General features: G+C 39.5%; 1 protein-coding gene and 1 long non-coding RNA gene across 7 annotated transcripts; one reads left to right on the forward strand and one right to left on the reverse strand.

Annotated features, from left to right (window-relative positions):
* Nucleotides 1-1,346: 1,346 nt before the first annotated feature.
* Nucleotides 1,347-1,946, forward strand: LOC127371778 (uncharacterized). 6 transcript variants are annotated; one of them, XR_007886451.1, is made up of 4 exons: nucleotides 1,387-1,496; nucleotides 1,593-1,720; nucleotides 1,785-1,816; nucleotides 1,849-1,946. It is a non-coding gene; the product is annotated as an uncharacterized LOC127371778 (long non-coding RNA). The 6 variants fall into 6 exon arrangements; XR_007886450.1 differs by having other exon boundaries at nucleotides 1,347-1,496; nucleotides 1,625-1,720; nucleotides 1,785-1,878; XR_007886448.1 differs by having other exon boundaries at nucleotides 1,381-1,496; nucleotides 1,785-1,878.
* On the reverse strand, nucleotides 1,785-19,668 carry aldh4a1 (aldehyde dehydrogenase 4 family, member A1). The gene is made up of 15 exons (XM_051414823.1): nucleotides 19,499-19,668; nucleotides 18,051-18,144; nucleotides 17,882-17,974; nucleotides 17,748-17,795; nucleotides 16,798-16,953; nucleotides 11,363-11,512; nucleotides 11,096-11,170; nucleotides 10,190-10,377; nucleotides 9,598-9,671; nucleotides 9,311-9,507; nucleotides 7,788-7,835; nucleotides 7,546-7,698; nucleotides 7,269-7,390; nucleotides 3,003-3,121; nucleotides 1,785-2,287 (listed from the first exon to the last, which is right to left on the reverse strand). Exons 1-15 carry the CDS (start codon nucleotides 19,537-19,539, stop codon nucleotides 2,175-2,177), a joined length of 1,671 nt encoding a protein of 556 aa, XP_051270783.1. The 5' UTR covers nucleotides 19,540-19,668; the 3' UTR covers nucleotides 1,785-2,174.
* Nucleotides 19,669-19,840: the final 172 nt, after the last annotated feature.

The raw sequence follows: 19,840 nt of genomic DNA on the forward strand, positions 1-19,840 counted from the left end.
CTGATCTAAAGATGATTAAAGTTATTTTATATTTATGAAATTCATTGTTTAGTGTTTTATGTTGAATATCTTTTAGTGTTTTAATGTTGGAAATAAGAGTCACATTCTTTTTGTTCGGTGCCTGAGAATCCAGATGTTTCTTTTTAATATATCACAACTTTGTTTTATAAATTTCTTATTAAAAACAAGTGAAAAACTTTATAAATGAGAGCTGATGAATGCAGAGTTACATACGGTCGTCTTATTGTTTCTGTTTCCTCTCATCAGTAAAACACATTTGAAATTCTTTATAAATGAAACTACATTAATGCATTTAGCAGGAGGAAGAAATCTCCTGTGATCCAGTCTCTGGGAATGAATGTGATAATCCATAAATAAAACCAATCATTAATCAATCAACTCACATCTTCTGTTTCAGTTTCAGTGTGTTTCATTGGATGTGTAAAGAGATTTGTGCTGCAGATGAAGGACAATAAATGATTATAATTTAAATACCAGAAATATTAAAGTGATCATTAAAAGATGTTTTATATTTTCATTAAGGTTTACTTTAATACTGAAGAACTCATTAGTGGATTTAAGGAGGTTTATTTCACTCAGTACTGTATGTATGTCATTTATTAGTACTGTGTCTTGTTGTAAGATTTTATTGCTAATTATTAATCTTAGATTAAGGTACAACAAACAATCAGCTGTCTGAGCTCTACTGCAGACTGACGCCACCTGCTGGTACGGTCGGTTATCACCGGTAGAACATGTCAACAGTCCACTTTTATTCTCTGACGTTGGTTTGGTGTCGGGACCTGAACCTTTTACTGCTTTATCTCCAACGTCCACTAACTTTCAATATTTGGGCAAAATTCCTTCAAGAAAACAACTGAAATATGTATTATTTAATAAGAGTTAACTTTAAATTTAAAATCAGTTTAGACGTCAGAAGGTTTTAGTCAAATGTATTAATGTTTTTAATGAAATCAGATTTTATACTTCCCACAATTTATCAACTACCTCCTTAAAAAGTAAAAACTTCCTAATAATTATATATATAATATAATTATTTAAGACATTTTAAGTAATAAAGAAACATTTAATGCAATAAAAGGTTAAAGTTCATTCATCTCACTGTAAAAAAAGAAACAACAAACATTTTCTTTGTAATAATTTAATATTTATTGTCAAAAATCTGAATTTACAGTTACTAAGGCAATATAATCATCTGCATTCGTTAGAGGACAGCAGATAAAAATAGAAAATATACTCTGATAAAAGACAGGAAGTGATGTCATTATTAACAGCAGCTTATTGATTAATGTGTGACAGTAACATTTGTTTATTTTATTAACAGGCTTTGGTTTAGAGATGTAACGTAAAAGTGGGACATTGACCTAAAAGAAGATTTTTAGTGATGTTTCATTATTGATTACTCTACCAGGTATTAATAATCATTATTGATTACTCTACCAGGTATTAATAATAATTACTGATTAATCTACCAGGTATTAATAATCATTATTGATTAATCTACCAGGTGTTAATAATAGTTATTGATTAATCTACCAGGTATTAATAATCATTATTGATTAATCTACCAGGTATTAATAATCATTATTGATTACTCTACCAGGTATTAATAATAATTATTGATTAATCTACCAGGTATTAATAATCATTATTGATTACTCTACCAGGTGTTAATAATAATTATTGATTAATCTACCAGGTGTTAATAATAGTTATTGATTACTCTACCAGGTATTAATAATAATTATTGATTAATATACCAGGTATTAATAATCATTATTGATTACTCTACCAGGTATTAATAATAATTATTGATTAATCTACCAGGTGTTAATAATCATTATTGATTAATCTACCAGGTATTAATAAACAGTTTCAGGTTCGTCTCAAGTCTGACATTTAAAAATGAACTTTTGTTAATCGATCATCAAACTCGTTACAGATTATTCTGATCATTGGACTACAAATAAAACTCAACATTAACAGTCTGATGGATAGAAGACCTCAAATACATTCACGTCCAGGTTCAGTGCAAAGACGGAGGGACGGAGGGAGGGATGGAGGGATGGAGGGCGTTGTCATGATTGATTGATTGATTGATTGATTGATTGAGGGACGGACTCTGAGTGGACCGGCGGGCTGCGGCTCCGGACTCAACCCATGTACGGGTACCTCCAGTCTGTGAGGGGAACCTGAGTCTCCTTCACCACCTGTGGGGATGTCCACCTGAGGACGTAGTGACGACCTCCAGGTTTATCATTAGTTCCTGGAAGAAGAAGAAACATCAGATTAGACAGACAGACAGACAGACAGACAGACAGAGACAGACAGACAGACAGACAGACAGACAGACAGAGACAGAGAGAGACAGACAGAGACAGAGAGAGAGAGACAGAGAGCCACAGCTCCAAATTAAAAATACTCCTCGGAGAAGGAGAGCGGGCACACCTTGCTGCCCAGTATGTATTAACATGCCACAACCTGAGGGACACACACACAAACACACACAGACACACACACACACACACAGACACACACACACACACACACACACACACACACACACACACACACACACACACACACACACACACACACACACACACACTGTATATAACTAATATAATGTTCATAATGTTTATATCTTTGATTTATTGTATTTGAATACTTTGCTTTGGAAATACTGTTTTTAAAAAACTTTCATGCCAATAAAGCCCACTTTGAATTTGAATTGAATTTGAGAGAGAGAGAGAGAGAGAGAGAGAGAGAGAGAGACACAGACAGTATAAAGTAGAAAGTATGATATTTAATAATATGTTTCTGTTTTCACATCTCACTCAGATTATGTTTGTTATGTATGTTATTTCTTTTCTTAGGGAATAGTTCAGATTGCTCCCACCATAGTTTGAGAACCCCATCACCGCCCCCCCACTGATATAAACCTGTTCCCAGGCAGCCTGCAGGGAACAACCGGCTCTTACCGGAAGCTCTGGCGCCACCAAACGGCTGTTGAGCCACGATGGAGCCGGTGGATTTATCGTTGACATAGTAGTTCCCTGCAGCGTTCCTCAAGGCTTTAGCTGCCTCCTCGACCACCTTCCTGCAACACAAACACCTTATGAGTCCAACAACCTCTCACTTTATCCAGCTCAGAGCCGTCAACCCTCTTTATACGTCAGCGTTGTGGTTGTCTGCCAGAAGCTGTCACACATTGACTGTTTACCATCCACTGTTTAGATCTTGGTGCTTTTTAACTCTAGATTTGAACCGGATGAAGGATTTTAGTCATCGGACGTCTGGATCTTAAGTTATCAGAGAAACAAGCTGAGCTAACGTTAGCAGCAGCTCGGCTCGCAGCCCCTCCGGGACGTCCTTTGTCTGTCCAACAAGGCTGTTAGCACCTGTTAGCGCCTCTTAGCACCTGTTAGCAGTGTATCACTGATTACTGTGGATTTCTGGAGGTTTCAGACCTCACACTGATCAATATGTGTTTGTGGACTCTGCTCTCTGACGCCCCCCTGTGGACGCTGCAGTCTTTGTCCTGCTGAGTATTAAAGACCAGAGGCCTCATGTAAAAGCTGCTGGGTTTCACTCACATAGGCGGATGTATATTTACGTTTTGTTGACTGTGATTTGGACAGAAGATGACAGCGGGGGGGTTTATAGTCAGGGTCGTAGATTGTTAGATTGAGAGGTATAAAAGGAAGGACCTGGTTTTATACATGGGGACATGTTTCAGTGTGAATAAAATAAAGAATGTTATATTAAACGTGAGGCTCCAGGTGCTGTAGGTCCAGCTGTAGGTGTTCTGTAGGTTCTGCTGTAGGTGTTCTGTAGGTTCTGCTGTAGGTGTTCTGTAGGTTCTGCTGTAGGTGTTCTGTAGGTTCTGCTGTAGGTGTTCTGTAGGTTCTGCTGTAGGTGTTCTGTAGGTTCTGCTATAGGTGTTTTGTAGGTTCTGCTGTAGGTGTTCTGTAGGTTCTGCTATAGTAAACTAAATTATAATTCATTTGAAAGCCTTGTTCTTAGTCTTTCTCAACACTCAAAACACTGCAGCCAGTTCTATTTGTTATAGTGTACCGCTCTCCTGGACCGTACTCTGATTTTATATCTGAATTCTCAGAGTTTCTATCAAGTTTAGTCCTTAAATCAGATAAAGTAATTATTGTAGGTGATTTTAATATTCATGTGGATGTTAACAATGACAGCCTTAGTAATGCATTTATATCATTAATAGACTCAATTGGCTTCTGTCAGAGTGTAAATAAACCAACTCATTGTTTTAATCACACTCTTGACCTTGTTCTATCATATGGCATTGATATTGAACATTTAATAGTCTTCCCACATAATCCTTTCCTATCTGACCATTATTTAATAACTTTTGAATTCATGTTGTTAGATTATAAGCCATTAGGCAAAACTTCCTACAGCAGATGTCTATCTGACAGTGCTGTAGCTAAATTTAAGGAGGAGATTCCTTCAGTGTTTAATTCAATGCCATGTCTGAATTCAACAGAGTCCTATAATAACTTTAGTCCCTCTGAAATTGATAATCTTGTCCATAGTGCTACAGGCTCACTACGATCAACATTAGACTCTATCGCTCCTATAAAAAGGAAATTATTAAAACATAGGAGACTAGCACCTTGGTACAACCACCAAACCCGCCAGTTAAAACAAATAGCTAGGAAATCTGAAAGGAAATGGTGCTCTTCCAAATTATCAGAATATCGCTCAAATTGGCAAGATAATCTTAAAACTTATAGAAAGGCCCTCCGTAATGCCAGAGGAGCCTATTACTCAGCACTGATAGAAGAAAATAAGAACAACCCTAGGTTCCTCTTCAGCACTGTAGCCAGGCTGACAGAGAGTCACAGCTCTATTGAGCCACATATCCCCATAAACTTAAGTAGCAATGACTTCATGAGCTTCTTCTATAATAAAATTATTACTATTAGAGAAAAAATTAATCACCAACTGCCATCAACGGTTATCAGTGGCTCTCCAAGTTCAGGGACTTCTGCCAATGTAAACTTAGATATATATTTAGACTGTTTTTCTGCTATCGATCTTCATCAGTTAACTTCAATCATTTCTTCATCGAAGCCATCAACCTGTCTATTAGACCCGATCCCAACTAGGCTGCTTAAAGAAGTTGTTCCCTTAATTGGCACTTCTTTACTGGATATGATTAATCTTTCTTTATTATCAGGATATGTACCACAGTCCTTTAAAGTAGCTGTAATTAAACCCCTTCTTAAAAAGCCCACTCTTGACCCAGGGGTTTTAGCCAACTATAGACCGATTTCTAACCTTCCCTTCCTCTCTAAGATTCTGGAGAAAGTAGTCGCCAGAGTTGTGTGAATTTCTACATAACAATAGTTTATTTGAGGATTTTCAGTCAGGATTTAGAGTTCATCATAGCACAGAGACAGCTCTGGTTAAAGTTAATAATGACCTTCTGATTGCTTCTGACAATGGACTTGTCTCTGTACTTGTATTATTAGATCTTAGTGCTGCATTTGACACCATTGACCATAATATTCTTTTGGGGAGACTTGAGCATCAAATTGGCATTAAAGGAACCGCACTAAGCTGGTTTAAGTCATATTTATCAGATCGCTCGCAGTTTGTACATGTTAACGATGAATCTTCAATAAATACTACAGTTAGTCATGGAGTTCCACAAGGTTCTGTACTTGGACCAATACTATTTACTTTATATATGCTCCCTTTAGGCAACATTATTAGGAATCACTCCATTAACTTTCACTGTTATGCAGATGATACGTGGTTATATCTATCAATCAAGCCCGATTAAATTAATCAATTATCTAAATTACAAACATGTCTTAAGGACATAAAATCCTGGATGACCTGCAATTTTCTGATGTTAAACTGAATCTTGGAGTTATCTTTGATCAGGATTTGTCATTTAACTCCCACATAAAGCAGACCTCTAGGACTGCCTTCTTTCATTTACGTAATATTACAAAAATTAGACACATACTATCACAGACAGATGCAGAAAAACTAATCCATGCATTTGTTACTTCAAGGCTGGATTACTGCAACTCTTTATTATCAGGTTGCCCCAATAAGTCCATTAAAACGCTCCAATTAATTCAGAACGCTGCAGCACGAGTACTGACAGGAACTAGAAAAAGAGATCACATCTCTCCTGTACTAGCTTCTCTGCACTGGCTCCCTGTAAAATGTAGAATAGAATTTAAAATCCTCCTCCTCACCTATAAAGCTCTTCATGGTCAGGCCCCTTCATATCTTAAAGAGCTCATAGTACCCTATTACCCCTCTAGAACACTACGTTCTCTGAATGCTGGGCTACTAGTGGTTCCTATAGTCTCTAAAAGTAGAACAGGAGCCAGAGCCTTCAGTTACCAAGCTCCTCTCCTGTGGAACCAGCTTCCAGTTGTGGTTCGGGAGGCAGACACCCTCACCACATTTAAGAGTAGGCTTAAGACATTCCTCTTTGATAAAGCTTATAGTTAGGGCTGGATCAGGTGAGTCCTGAACCATCCCTTAGTTATGCTGCTATAGGCCTAGACTATCGGGGGATTTCCCATGGTGCACTGAGCTCCTCCCTTCCTCTCTCTTTCTGCACTCATTCATGTCCCTTTAATGCATGTTACTAACTTCACTTCTTCCCCGGAGTTCTTGTGCTTTCTCGTCTCGCAGGTTCTTGTCGATCCTGGTGGAGCCTCCTGCCATGGTCCTGCTAGATTGCCATTGCCAATACTGTTGTTGCTGTGCACCTGTCTGTCTGTCTGTCTGTCTCTTGCTCTCTCTCTCTCTCTCTCTCTCTCACCCCAACTGGTCGAGACAGACGACCACCCACCTAGAGCCGAAGGATCTGTCCTAGGTTTCTGCCTTTTAACAGGCAGTTTTTCCTTGCCCTTGTCGCCAAGGTCTTGCTCATGGTGGTACTGTTGGGTCTCTGTAAATAATGTTTTAAAGAGTTCGGTCTAGACCTGCTCTATTTGAAAAGTGTCCTGAGATAACTTCTGTTATGAATTGGCGCTATACAAATAAAATTGAATTGAATTGAATTGCTATAGGTGTTTTGTAGGTTCTGCTGTAGGTGTTCTGTAGGTTCTGCTGTAGGTGTTCTGTAGGTTCTGCTATAGGTGTTTTGTAGGTTCTGCTGTAGGTGTTCTGTAGGTTCTGCTGACCACAGACAGAAACAGGTCCTGGTCTAACTCATCTTAACATAGATAAACGTGTCTCACTTGTCCTGAGCGTAGACGGCTCCCGTCAGAGCGTATGGGGACGTGTTGTCGATCAGTTGCAGCACCTCTTTGTACTCGTTCTCAGGGTAAACATACACCGACAGGACGGGCCCGAAGATCTCCTGCACGGGACAGACAGTGGGAGAGAGTCTGAGCAGCTTATTAACCAACGTTTACTCATATTCATATGAACCTTACTGTAATAAGTACTGGGCTCCTGTTGTAATCTTAGAGCACTATATATTACAGTGTAATAATAATCAGTGTCAGTGTGGACCTCGTTCATGATGGCGTCCTGTGGGTCTGTGGTCTCGATGATGGTCGGCTCCACAAAGTAACCCTTGGTGTCGTCACAGTGACCTCCAGCGATGACCCTGAGACTGGGAGAGGACTTGGTGCGGTCCAACCACCGCTTAATGCGAGCAAACGACTGTGGGAGGAAACAGGAAGCGGTCAGAGAAAAAGGTTACAGTGAGTGGAAGAGGAAGGAAAGACCTTATGGGGAGGAGAGAACTTCACCTTGTCATCGATCACAGCTGAGAAAAACGTGCTGAAGTCTTCCACCGGCTGCGGGAGAAAGAAATCAGTTTATTAAACTCATCGAGGTCAGAAAGACATTAATCTGACATATAATCAATAAACATCTTCAGTAAGACATTATTAATCTGTGTTAGCTATAGCACTGTTAGCTATAGTGGTGCTTTACAGCTGTGTTATGGTTGTACAGCAGCAGTAACAGTAGTAGTAGTAACAGTAGTAGTAACAGTAGTAGTAGCAGTAACAGTAGTAGTAACAGTAGTAGTAGTAGTAACAGTAGTAGTAACAGTAGTAGTAGTAGTAACAGTAGCAGTAACAGTAGTAGTAGTAGTAACAGTAGCAGTAACAGTAGTAGTAACAGTAGTAGTAGCAGTAACAGTAGTAGTAACAGTAGTAGTAACAGTAGTAGTAGCAGTAACAGTAGTAGTAACAGTAGTAGTAGCAGTAACAGTAGTAGTAGTAGTAACAGTAGTAGTAGTAGTAACAGTAGTAGTAACAGTAGTAGTAACAGTAGTAGTAGCAGTAACAGTAGTAGTAACAGTAGTAGTAGCAGTAACAGTAGTAGTAACAGTAGTAGTAGTAGTAGTAGTAGTAGTAGTAGCAGTAGTAGTAATAGTAACAGTAGTAACAGTAGTAGTAATAGTAACAGTAGTAGTAACAGTAGTAGTAGCAGTAACAGTAGTAGTAACAGTAGTAGTAGTAGTAATAGTAACAGTAGTAACAGTAGTAGTAATAGTAACAGTAGTAGTAACAGTAGTAGTAGCAGTAACAGTAGTAGTAACAGTAGTAGTAGCAGTAACAGTAGTAGTAACAGTAGTAACAGTAGTAGTAATAGTAACAGTAGTAACAGTAGTAGTAACAGTAGTAACAGTAGTAGTAGTAGTAATAGTAACAGTAGTAGTAGTAACAGTAGTAGTAACAGTAGTAACAGTAGTAGTAGTAATAGTAACAGTAGTAACAGTAGTAGTAATAGTAACAGTAGTAGTAATAGTAACAGTAGTAACAGTAGTAGTAATAGTAACAGTAGTAACAGTAGTAGTAATAGTAACAGTAGTAGTAGTAATAGTAACAGTAGTAGTAGTAACAGTAGTAGTAACAGTAGTAACAGTAGTAGTAGTAATAGTAACAGTAGTAACAGTAGTAGTAATAGTAACAGTAGTAACAGTAGTAGTAGTAATAGTAACAGTAGTAGTAGTAGTAATAGTAACAGTAGTAACAGTAGTAGTAATAGTAACAGTAGTAACAGTAGTAGTAATAGTAACAGTAGTAACAGTAGTAGTAACAGTAGTAACAGTAGTAGTAGTAGTAGTAATAGTAACAGTAGTAGTAGTAACAGTAGTAGTAACAGTAGTAGTAGTAGTAATAGTAACAGTAGTAGTAGTAACAGTAGTAGTAGTAGTAATAGTAACAGTAGTAGTAACAGTAGTAGTAGTAGTAATAGTAACAGTAGTAGTAGTAGTAGTAGTAGTAGCAGCAGCAGCAGCGGTGGCGTGTTCTGGACTCACGTCTCCCACTGTGATGTGTCTGTGGATGTCCAGAAGCTGCTGTTTGATCTGCGGCCAGATGCTGTCGGGTACGTACATCCTGGAGCAGGCTGAACACTTCTGACCTCCGTACTCAAACGCAGAGCGAATCGTCCCCTTCACCACGCTCTCAATGTCTGCAGACTTGTGGACAAAGTGGAAATTCTTCCCTCCGCACTCTGAAAACACCGAGCACACATAGAGTTAACACAACCGTACTCAGTGAACAGTTGGGTTCGTTCTGATTCTGTTTCTGAGGTTCTGCTCACCTCCAGCCAGTCGAGGGAAGGTCCTGTAGGTGTCCAGGTTCTGAGCGACCTGCTTCCAAAGACGCTTGAAGGTCCTACAAAGACAGATTGAAATATTCGTATGTTTATTCCCACTGTGGCTTATAATTCAATCTACAGCCAACATTAACCATTTTAATTTAACTTATATGACTTTGAGTTATTGTCCTACTATTTTACATTCAGCTTTATTTGACTGATTAGTTCTGTTGTTACTGTTACATTAGTTAACTGACAGATATCTTATAATAATATATGAATAAATGTTGTTTATCAGTGTATAAGCATTGCTTAACTGTCCAAATACAGTTGTTATTAGTGTAAACAGCAATTATTACTGTAATTTCACAGATAATGACTTTTATTACAGTTCTATAACTTTTAACATTCACATTAAAATAATATTTATATAAAATATAACTTTTAATTATAGAAAATAACTGTATTTTTATATACAAAGTTTTATATCTTCTTTTTTTCTTATTTTATGTTTGTCATTCGTGTTGATTGTATTTATTTCTAACTCGCTGATTTACGTAGATTTAACTATTCAAATGAGAGAGTCTGTCCTTACGGGACGCTGCCGGTGAAGTTGATGCCTGCCAGGTGCTGAGAGGAGGTGACGGTGTCTCCGAACACCGGACCGTCAGCCGGTAGGAACTGGATGATGTTTGGAGGCAGACCGCAGTCCCTCAGGACATTGTAGACAGCGTAGCTGGCAGACATGGCAGTGTCACTGGGCTTCCACAGGACGACATTACCCTGAAACACACAGAGACATATAAAGACTCTCTATCTCCCCCTGGTGGCTGACTGCAGTATAGACTCTCTCTCTATCTCCCCCTGGTGGCTGACTGCAGTATAGACTCTCTCTCTCTATCTCCCCCTGGTGGCTGACTGCAGTATAGACTCTCTCTCTATCTCCCCCTGGTGGCTGACTGCAGTATAGACTCTCTCTCTATCTCCCCCTGGTGGCTGACTGCAGTATAGACTCTCTATCTCTCTCTCTATCTCCCCCTGGTGGCTGACTGCAGTATAGACTCACTCTCTATCTCCCCCTGGTGGCTGACTGCAGTATAGACTCTCTATCTCTCTCTATCTCCCCCTGGTGGCTGACTGCAGTATAGACTCTCTCTCTATCTCCCCCTGGTGGCTGACTGCAGTATAGACTCTCTCTCTCTCTCTATCTCCCCCTGGTGGCTGACTGCAGTATAGACTCTCTCTCTATCTCCCCCTGGTGGCTGACTGCAGTATAGACTCTCTCTCTATCTCCCCCTGGTGGCTGACTGCAGTATAGACTCTCTATCTCTCTCTATCTCCCCCTGGTGGCTGACTGCAGTATAGACTATCTCTCTCATCTCCCCTGGTGGCTGACTGCAGTATAGACTCTGAACAGAGTGAGCTGTCTCCAGTCCTCCAGATACTGACGGAGATCAAGGACCATCGAGTTCCCTCAGAGGAGGAATACAATCACACTCACCATCAGAGCGGGAGTTCCTGCCAGGTTTCCACCGATAGCAGTGAAGTTAAAAGGAGCCACAGCTGCTACGAAACCCTGAAGGAAACAGCAGGAAGATACATTCATTTATTGAACAACATTAAAAGTGAAAGGTTCCAGGTTTAACTTCAAACCCAGTACGCTTATTTTTAATGAGTTGTGAACAACTTAAGGTGGCAGAATAATCAATAATCAAAAGCAAATTAAACACCAGATTGGATACAGGGTGAACAACTCCTTTGTTTTTACCTCCAGTCCGCGGTACAGCATCGTGTTGGTACTTCCCTCGGCGTTTAGCGGCTGTTGTTTCTCCAGCTCGATGGCGTGTTTGGCGTTAAATCTGAAGAAGTCGATCAGCTCTGCTGCGGCATCGATCTCCGCCTGGATCACCGTCTTCCCCTGAAATACAACAACCACGGTTCACTTTGTTCTGAGTGCTGATGGATGCATTAACGCTCAACATGTTCAGACTAGATAGATAATAGATATTGATTATCTGTGTTGCTAGCTATCGTTACCACAGTGACGTGAACTATTATTACTAATTGCTGCAACAGGTTCAGCTAATAATAATGGAGTCAGTCAGAGTTCCCAGTGGAGAACATGAAGATTCCCTTTGTTTTAATTGCCACGTTGTCCTGAAGTTGTCCAGAATTCAGGATTTACAGACACTGAAAGCGCAGTAACTGCAGCCGAAGCTCAGAGACAGCGATGGTGAGCACAGTGACTGCAGGTTGGATTTTATAGTTATTGAGCTTCCAGGTGGCGCAGAGTCAGCTGAGGTGTGTGTGAGGTGCTACGGTAAGCGTACTGACTCATTCCCGGTTCACTTCCTGCTCTGTGTACACTGTTTGGTGCTGTAGCTCTGTCAGTGAACGCTAAATATAAATTAGTTTTACTCGTTACAGCGGTTATTTTCCCGCTTAACATTTAAACGTAGACTAGTTCTACCTAAACACTCGGGGTTACTCCTTCTTTTAGCGACTTTTCACTACTTTCAAAGTTTTTCATACACGCTAGCTTTATTAGCATTAGCAGTTAGCTATGGCTTCTCCCTCTCCCTCTCCTCTGTCCTGCTCAGTGTGTCAGATGTTCAGTTATTCCTCTGCCTCCTTTAATGATAATGGTACCTGTATTAAATGTAGTTTATTTACTGCGCTGGAGGCGAGGCTTAGTGAGTTAGAGGAACGGCACCGCACCACAGAGATATCTTTAGCCGCTATAGTTAGCCAGCCCCCAGTAGCCGGTGTGGTCCGACCGAAGGTAGCTTCTGCTAGATCTGTAGTTCCCCCGGTAGTTCCCCCGGTAGTTCCCCCGGTAGTTCTAGAGCAGCCGGGAAGACAGGGAGGCTGGGTGACTGAGCGAAGGAAGACTAGAACACTGAAGCCCACAGGTCACCACCAACCGCTTCACGTTTCTAATACATTTTCCCCACTCAGCGACACACCCGCTGAGGAACCAACTCTGGTTATTGGCAGCTCCATAGTCAGAAACCTGAAGTTAGCGAAGCCAGCGGCCATAGTTAAATGTATCCCTGGGGCCAGAGCGGGCGACATTGAATCAAATTTAAAACTGCTGGCTAAAGATAAACGTAAATACAGTAAGATTGTTATCCACGTCGGCGGTAACGACACCCGTTTACGCCAATCGGAGGTCACTAAGATTAATGTGGAGTCGGTGTGTAATTATGCTAAGACAATGTCGGACACCGTAGTTTTCTCTGGACCCCTCCCCCAATGTGACCAGTGATGACATGTATAGCCGCATGTCGTCATTCCACCGCTGGCTGTCGAGGTGGTGTCCAGAAAACGATGTGGGCTTCATTGATAACTGGAAGCCTTTTTGGGGAAAACCTGGTCTGATTAGGAGAGACGGCATCCATCCCACTTTGGATGGAGCGGCTCTCTTATCTAGAAATATGGCGAAGTTTATTTCTAAAACCTGACAGTCCAGGGTTAGGACCAGGAAGCAGAGCTGCTGTCTTACACACTTCTCTGCGCTTTCTTTAGAACAGTCACCCACCCAAAACCCCATAGAGACTGTGTCTGTCCCCCCGACCACCTAAACTATTTAAAGAAATAAAAACAAGAGGAGTTCAACATAAAAACCTAATAAAAATTAAAACTAATTCCTCAGTAGCACAAAATAAGAGAATGAAATGTGGACTGTTAAATATCAGGTCACTGTCCTCTAAAGCTGTTTTAGTGAATGAATTAATATCAGATTATGATATTGATTTACTTTGTCTTACTGAGACCTGGTTGTCCCACGAGGAGTATGTTAGCCTAAATGAATCCACCCCCCAGTCATATTAATACTCACATTCCTCGAGGCACTGGCCGAGGAGGTGGAGTGGCAGCCATATATGATTCGAGCGTTTTAATGGACCCTAAACCTAAACTAAATTATAATTCATTTGAAAGCCTTGTTCTTAGTCTTTCTCACCCAAACTGGAAAACACTGCAGCCAGTTCTATTTGTTATAGTGTACCGCGCTCCTGGACCGTACTCTGATTTTATATCTGAATTCTCAGAGTTTTTATCAAGTTTAGTCCTTAAATCAGTTAAAGTAATTATTGTAGGTGATTTTAATATTCATGTGGATGTTAACAATGACAGCCTTAGTAACGCATTTATATCATTAATAGACTCAATTGGCTTCTGTCAGAGTGTAAATAAACCAACTCATTGTTTTAATCACACTCTTGAACCTTGTTTTATCATATGGCATTGATATTGAACATTTAATAGTCTTCCCACATAATCCTTTCCTATCTGACCATTATTTAATAACTTTTGAATTCATGTTGTTAGATTATAAGCCATTAGGCAAAACTTCCTACAGCAGATGTCTATCTGACAGTGCTGCAGCTAAATTTAAGGAGGAGATTCCTTCAGTGTTTAATTCAATGCCATGTCTGAATTTAACAGAGTCATATAACGACTTTAGTCCCTCTGAAATTGATAATCTTGTTGATAGTGCTGCAGGCTCACTACGATCAACATTAGACTCTATCGCTCCTATAAAAAGGAAATTATTAAAACATAGGAGACTAGCACCTTGGTACAACCACCAAACCCGCCAGTTAAAACAAATAGCTAGGAAATCTGAAAGGAAATGGCGCTCTTCCAAATTATCAGAATATCGCTCAATTTGGCAAGATAATCTTAAAACGTATAGAAAGGCCCTCCGTAATGCCAGAGGAGCCTATTACTCAGCACTAATAGAAGAAAATAAGAACAACCCTAGGTTCCTCTTCAGCACTGTAGCCAGGCTGACAGAGAGTCACAGCTCTATCGAGCCACATATCCCCATAAACTTAAGTAGCAATGACTTCATGAGCTTCTTCTATAATAAAATTATTACTATTAGAGAAAAAATTAATCACCAACTGCCATCAACAGTTACCAGTGGCTCTCCAAGTTCAGGGACTTCTGTCAGTGTAAACTTAGATATATATTTCGACTGTTTTTCTGCTATCGATCTTCATCAGTTAACTTCAATCATTTCTTCATCGAAGCCATCAACCTGTCTATTAGACCCGATCCCAACTAGGCTGCTTAAAGAAGTTGTTCCCTTAATTGGCACTTCTTTACTGGATATGATTAATCTTTCTTTATTATCAGGATATGTACCACAGTCCTTTAAAGTAGCTGTAATTAAACCCCTTCTTAAAAAGCCCACTCTTGACCCAGGGGTTTTAGCCAACTATAGACCGATTTCTAACCTCCCCATCCTCTCTAAGATTCTGGAGAAAGTAGTCGCCAAAGAGTTGTGTGAATTTCTACATAACAATAGTTTATTTGAGGATTTTCAGTCAGGATTTAGAGTTCATCATAGCACAGAGACAGCTCTGGTTAAAGTTAATAATGACCTTCTGACTGCTTCTGACAATGGACTTGTCTCTGTACTTGTATTATTAGATCTTAGTGCTGCATTTGACACCATTGACCATAATATTCTTTTGGGGAGACTTGAGCATCAAATTGGCATCAAAGGAACCGCACTAAGCTGGTTTAAGTCATATTTATCAGATCGCTCGTAGTTTGTACATGTTAACGATGAATCCTCCATAAATACTACAGTTAGTCATGGAGTTCCACAAGGTTCTGTACTTGGACCAATACTATTTACTTTATATATGCTCCCTTTAGGCAACATTATTAGGAATCACTCCATTAACTTTCACTGTTATGCAGATGATACGCAGTTATATCTATCAATCAAACCCAATGAAATTAATCAATTATCTAAATTACAAACATGTCTTATGGACATAAAATCCTGGATGAGCTGCAATTTTCTGATGTTAAACTCAGAAAAAAACCAAATTCTTGTTCTTGGCCCCAAAAACCTTAGAGACTCACTGTCTAAAGATATAGTTACTCTAGATGGCATTAACTTGGCCTCTAGCACCATTGTCAGGAATCTTGGAGTTATCTTTGATCAGGATTTGTCATTTAACTCCCACTTAAAGCAGACCTCTAGGACCGCCTTCTTTCATTTACGTAATATTAGAAAAATTAGACACATCCTATCACAGACAGATGCAGAAAAACTAATCCATGCATTTGTTACTTCAAGGCTGGATTACTGCAACTCTTTATTATCAGGTTGCCCCAATAAGTCCATTAAAACGCTCCAATTAATTCAGAACGCTGCAGCACGAGTACTGACAGGAACTAGAAAAAGAGATCACATCTCTCCTGTACTAGCTTCTCTGCACTGGCTCGCTGTAAAATGTAGAATAGAATTTAAAATCCTCCTCCTCACCTATAAAGCTCTTCATGGTCAGGCCCCTTCATATCTTAAAGAGCTCATAGTACCCTATTACCCCACTAGAACACTACGTTCTCTGAATGCTGGGCTACTTGTGGTTCCTATAGTCTCTAAAAAGTAGAACAGGAGCCAGAGCCTTCAGTTACCAAGCTCCTCTCCTGTGGAACCAGCTTCCAGTTGTGGTTCGGGAGGCAGACACCCTCACCACATTCAAGAGTAGGCTTAAGACATTCCTCTTTGATAAAGCTTATAGTTAGGGCTGGATCAGGTGAGTCCTGAACCATCCCTTAGTTATGCTGCTATAGGCCTAGACTATCGGGGGATTTCCCATGGTGCACTGAGCTCCTCCCTTCCTCTGTCTTTCTGCACTCATTCATGTTCCATTAATGCATGTTACTAACTTCACTTCTTCCCCGGAGTTCTTGTGCTTTCTCGTCTCGCAGGTTCTCATAGATCCTGGTGGAGCCTCCTGCCATGGTCCTGCTAGATTGCCATTGCCAATACTGTTGTTACTGTGCGTCTGTCTGTCTCTCTCTCTGTCTGTCTCTCTCTCTCTCTCACCCCAACTGGTCGAGACAGACAACCGCCCACCTAGAGCCGGAGGATCTGTCCTAGGTTTCTGCCTTTTAACAGGCAATTTTTCCTTGCCCTTGTCGCCAAGTGCTTGCTGATGGTGGTACTGTTGGGTCTCTGTAAATGTTATAAGGAGTTCGGTCTAGACCTGCTCTATTTGAAAAGTGTCCTGAGATAACTTCTGTTATGAATTGGTGCTATACAAATAAAATTGAATTGAATTGAATTGAATTTGAATTGACATAAATGAGACTGAAGTTAGAAACCAGATAAAACATTTAAAGTTTGATAGAAAGTGTAGTTGCGGCGGTTGGCCTCCGTGGGCAGTGTACCTGTCCAATCATGGTCTTGGCCAGGATTTCTGCTCTCTTGGGTCCACTGATGACGTCGGCTGCTTTGAAGAGAATCTGGGCTCTGTCCTGGACGGGCTTCAGGTCCCACTCCTTCCTCGCTGACACAGACGCCAGGATGGCTTTGTTGATGAGCTCCTGCAGTGGTCACATTCAAACAGAAACTTTATTTATAAAGCTCCAGTGTTACAACAAGAATATGAGACATAGTAAGACACATGTGGTAATAAGTTACCAATAAGTAAAATATAATCTACACTGAGAGGAGTCCAAGTTACAAACAGCTGCCGTCCAGCAGAGAATGAACTCTGTTATCGACCTGTTTAGACTACTTTTACATATTCAGCTCAACCCAAAGTGGGCCAGCAGTGTTTGCACACAGTCACTGAACCTCTGCTGGACTCAGTTCGGATAAAAGGATTTTAATACCGTTCATTTAAATGAATATTTTACTGTATAAATATGTTTTTACCATCAAGAGAATCAGTTTTGTCATATAAATGTTAAGTCTGTAATGTAAAAAAATGACTTTATTCTACATAAGTTCCTTTAAAATGCAGAATAAATAAAGGTTTAGCTGTGAGATACCAGTGTTTAACTGTTAGAGAAACTACATCACAGGGGATTTATAATGGGGATACCCTGTTCTACTGGTTCTACTGGTTCCACTGGTTCCACAGTGGGGAAGTAAGACCGATCTTAAGATCAGAAATGCGTTGGACTGCCTGTTGGCTGATCTTCTTACAGCTCTGAAACAACAGTCTGGACTCGAATAAGGAGCCAGTTTAAATCTGATCTAACTGCAGAGAAACAACAGTAACATTAAAGCTTAAACCTGTATTTTATTTATTACTGTATTTAAGACTAAAGTTATTGTACAGTATTGTCTGCTGGAACATTATTAATATTATTTCTTGTGTACAGGTTCTTACCTTGTCAGCGTAACAGAACTTTGCCACTTTATGTGAGTGATTGAACGGCTGGGAGAAGAAACAGAGACAGTTTCCATCAGAGTTCAATACATGAAACAATATCTTCAGATTGATGCAGCGATACGTTCACTCACAGATAATTGGTATCTGATGTCTTTGGTCCACACTCGTTCATCTCCAACCACACAGGGGATCTCCTCCGTCCTCCCCTTCAGGCTGTCTAAGGCCTGCAACCATAAGAGACCAAGATGAAGGTACAGAGGAAGAGTTCAGAGTAAAGTCTGCGTTCATTCAGGTTCTCACCTTCAGCAGCTCTTTCCTTTCTGCACTCCCCTCCATGAAGCCCAGGATCGGCTCGTTCTTCACCTCCACGGCTGCACAAGGGAACATCCTGAACCTTCAGACAGACAGAGAGACACAGTTACTGCGAGTGAGTCCAGACTGAGGCAGCCAGCAGAGACCTGGGTCAGTAAGAAAGGTTTAAAGCTGTAAAGAGTCGGTCTGTATCTCCCAGTTAAAGTGACATAAAGAAACACTCTGATGCGCTGAGGAAGAGGGTGAAGAAGAGGAGCAGCTCTTCAATAACTCCTGAAACAGGACAACCCTAACTAACCCATTATACAGAGAAACTGTGATCACATTAAAACTGATTAAACCCAGTTTGTGATCTGGTTTCATCCAGTTTCTGAGAGTCTGACAGCAGCTTCAGTGTTTGATTACCAAACCAGGCAAACACAGTGAAGGTCACTGACAGCCGCCCTGACGGGGGGGGGGGTTGAGACATTCTCACTGTCTACACACTGAAACTCCACAGGTGGCTGCAACTCTGAGATCAGAAACATCTGGAGGGGAAAACAGGTTTATACAGATGTTACAGAGCAACAGCAGTCAGTGGGGGGGGGTGTATTAAATATGATTTCTTATAAATCAAACAGCTGCAACCATCAGTTCCTTAATCAATAAGTCCATTAATCTATTAATCAATAAATCCACTGTCAGTATTAATATATAATATATTATATATAATTTATATATAATATATTATATATAATATTATATATATATATATATACAATATATATAATATATATATATATATATAATATATATATATATTATAATATATAATATATATATAATATTATAAATAATATTATATATATATTATTTATAATATTATATATATATAATATTATTTATAATATTATATATATAATATTATATATATATAATATTATATATATATTTTAATATATATATTATTTATAATATTATATATATATATATATTATATTATAATATTATATATATAATATTATATATATATAATATTATATATATATTTTAATATATAATATTATAATATTATATATATATATATATTATAATATATATATTATAATATATTTATAATATTATTATATATATATATATTATAATATATATATAATATTATAATAATTATAATATTAATATATAATATTATAAATAATATTATATATATAATATATATATATTATAATATATATATATAAATTATATAACAATCTCGCGCGCTCATTAACTTTATTTAAAACGTGAGAACGTGAACAAACTGAACTTTATTGATGACGCAGTTTATTAATGATACTGACTGATCAGAGTTATTGATCAGAGTTAGCTGTTAGCTGTTAGCATTAGCTCACTGACATGTTGTAAAAGGTGAAGCAGTCTCGTGCAGCAGTGTCGTTCGGCTCATGCGCAGTACATACCCTCTCCGCACCTGGCTCACCGCCGCCCGCACGCGCAGCATGTTCCTCCGGCAGGTAGCAGCACGAGACGAAGCAGAAAGACCCTCTGACACACCTGAGTGATCAATACCAGCGCGGATACAGCTTATCGATCTCTCCGGTTCAGGCAGTGGGACGGACGACACCGAGCAGCACCAACGGGTCCCGGGGTTGTTTTCTGTTTGAACACCAGGTTTTCGCGCTTTATCGGGTTTTAAATTGTTCGCCGTGACGACAATATAATAACAAACCACATGTTTTATGTAAATGTCTCTAACCGGAGGGAATTGTGGTTCTCTTTTGGTGGAGAAATCGTACAATGTG

This window comes from Dicentrarchus labrax, unplaced genomic scaffold (genome assembly GCF_905237075.1).
Source record: "Dicentrarchus labrax unplaced genomic scaffold, dlabrax2021, whole genome shotgun sequence".
Taxonomy (NCBI): Eukaryota; Metazoa; Chordata; class Actinopteri; family Moronidae; genus Dicentrarchus; species Dicentrarchus labrax.

Bases quoted from the DNA above. Each gene is read 5' to 3' on its own strand.
- aldh4a1 (XM_051414823.1), bottom strand. From the start codon at position 19,539: ATGCTGCGCGTGCGGGCGGCGGTGAGCCAGGTGCGGAGAGG. The intron at 17,796-17,881 runs GTGAGTGAACGT...TTCTTCTCCCAG, and splicing joins ACATCAGATACCAATTATCT to CCGTTCAATCACTCACATAA. The intron at 9,508-9,597 runs GTGAGCAGAACC...CGGTGTTTTCAG, and splicing joins CTTCCCTCGACTGGCTGGAG to AGTGCGGAGGGAAGAATTTC.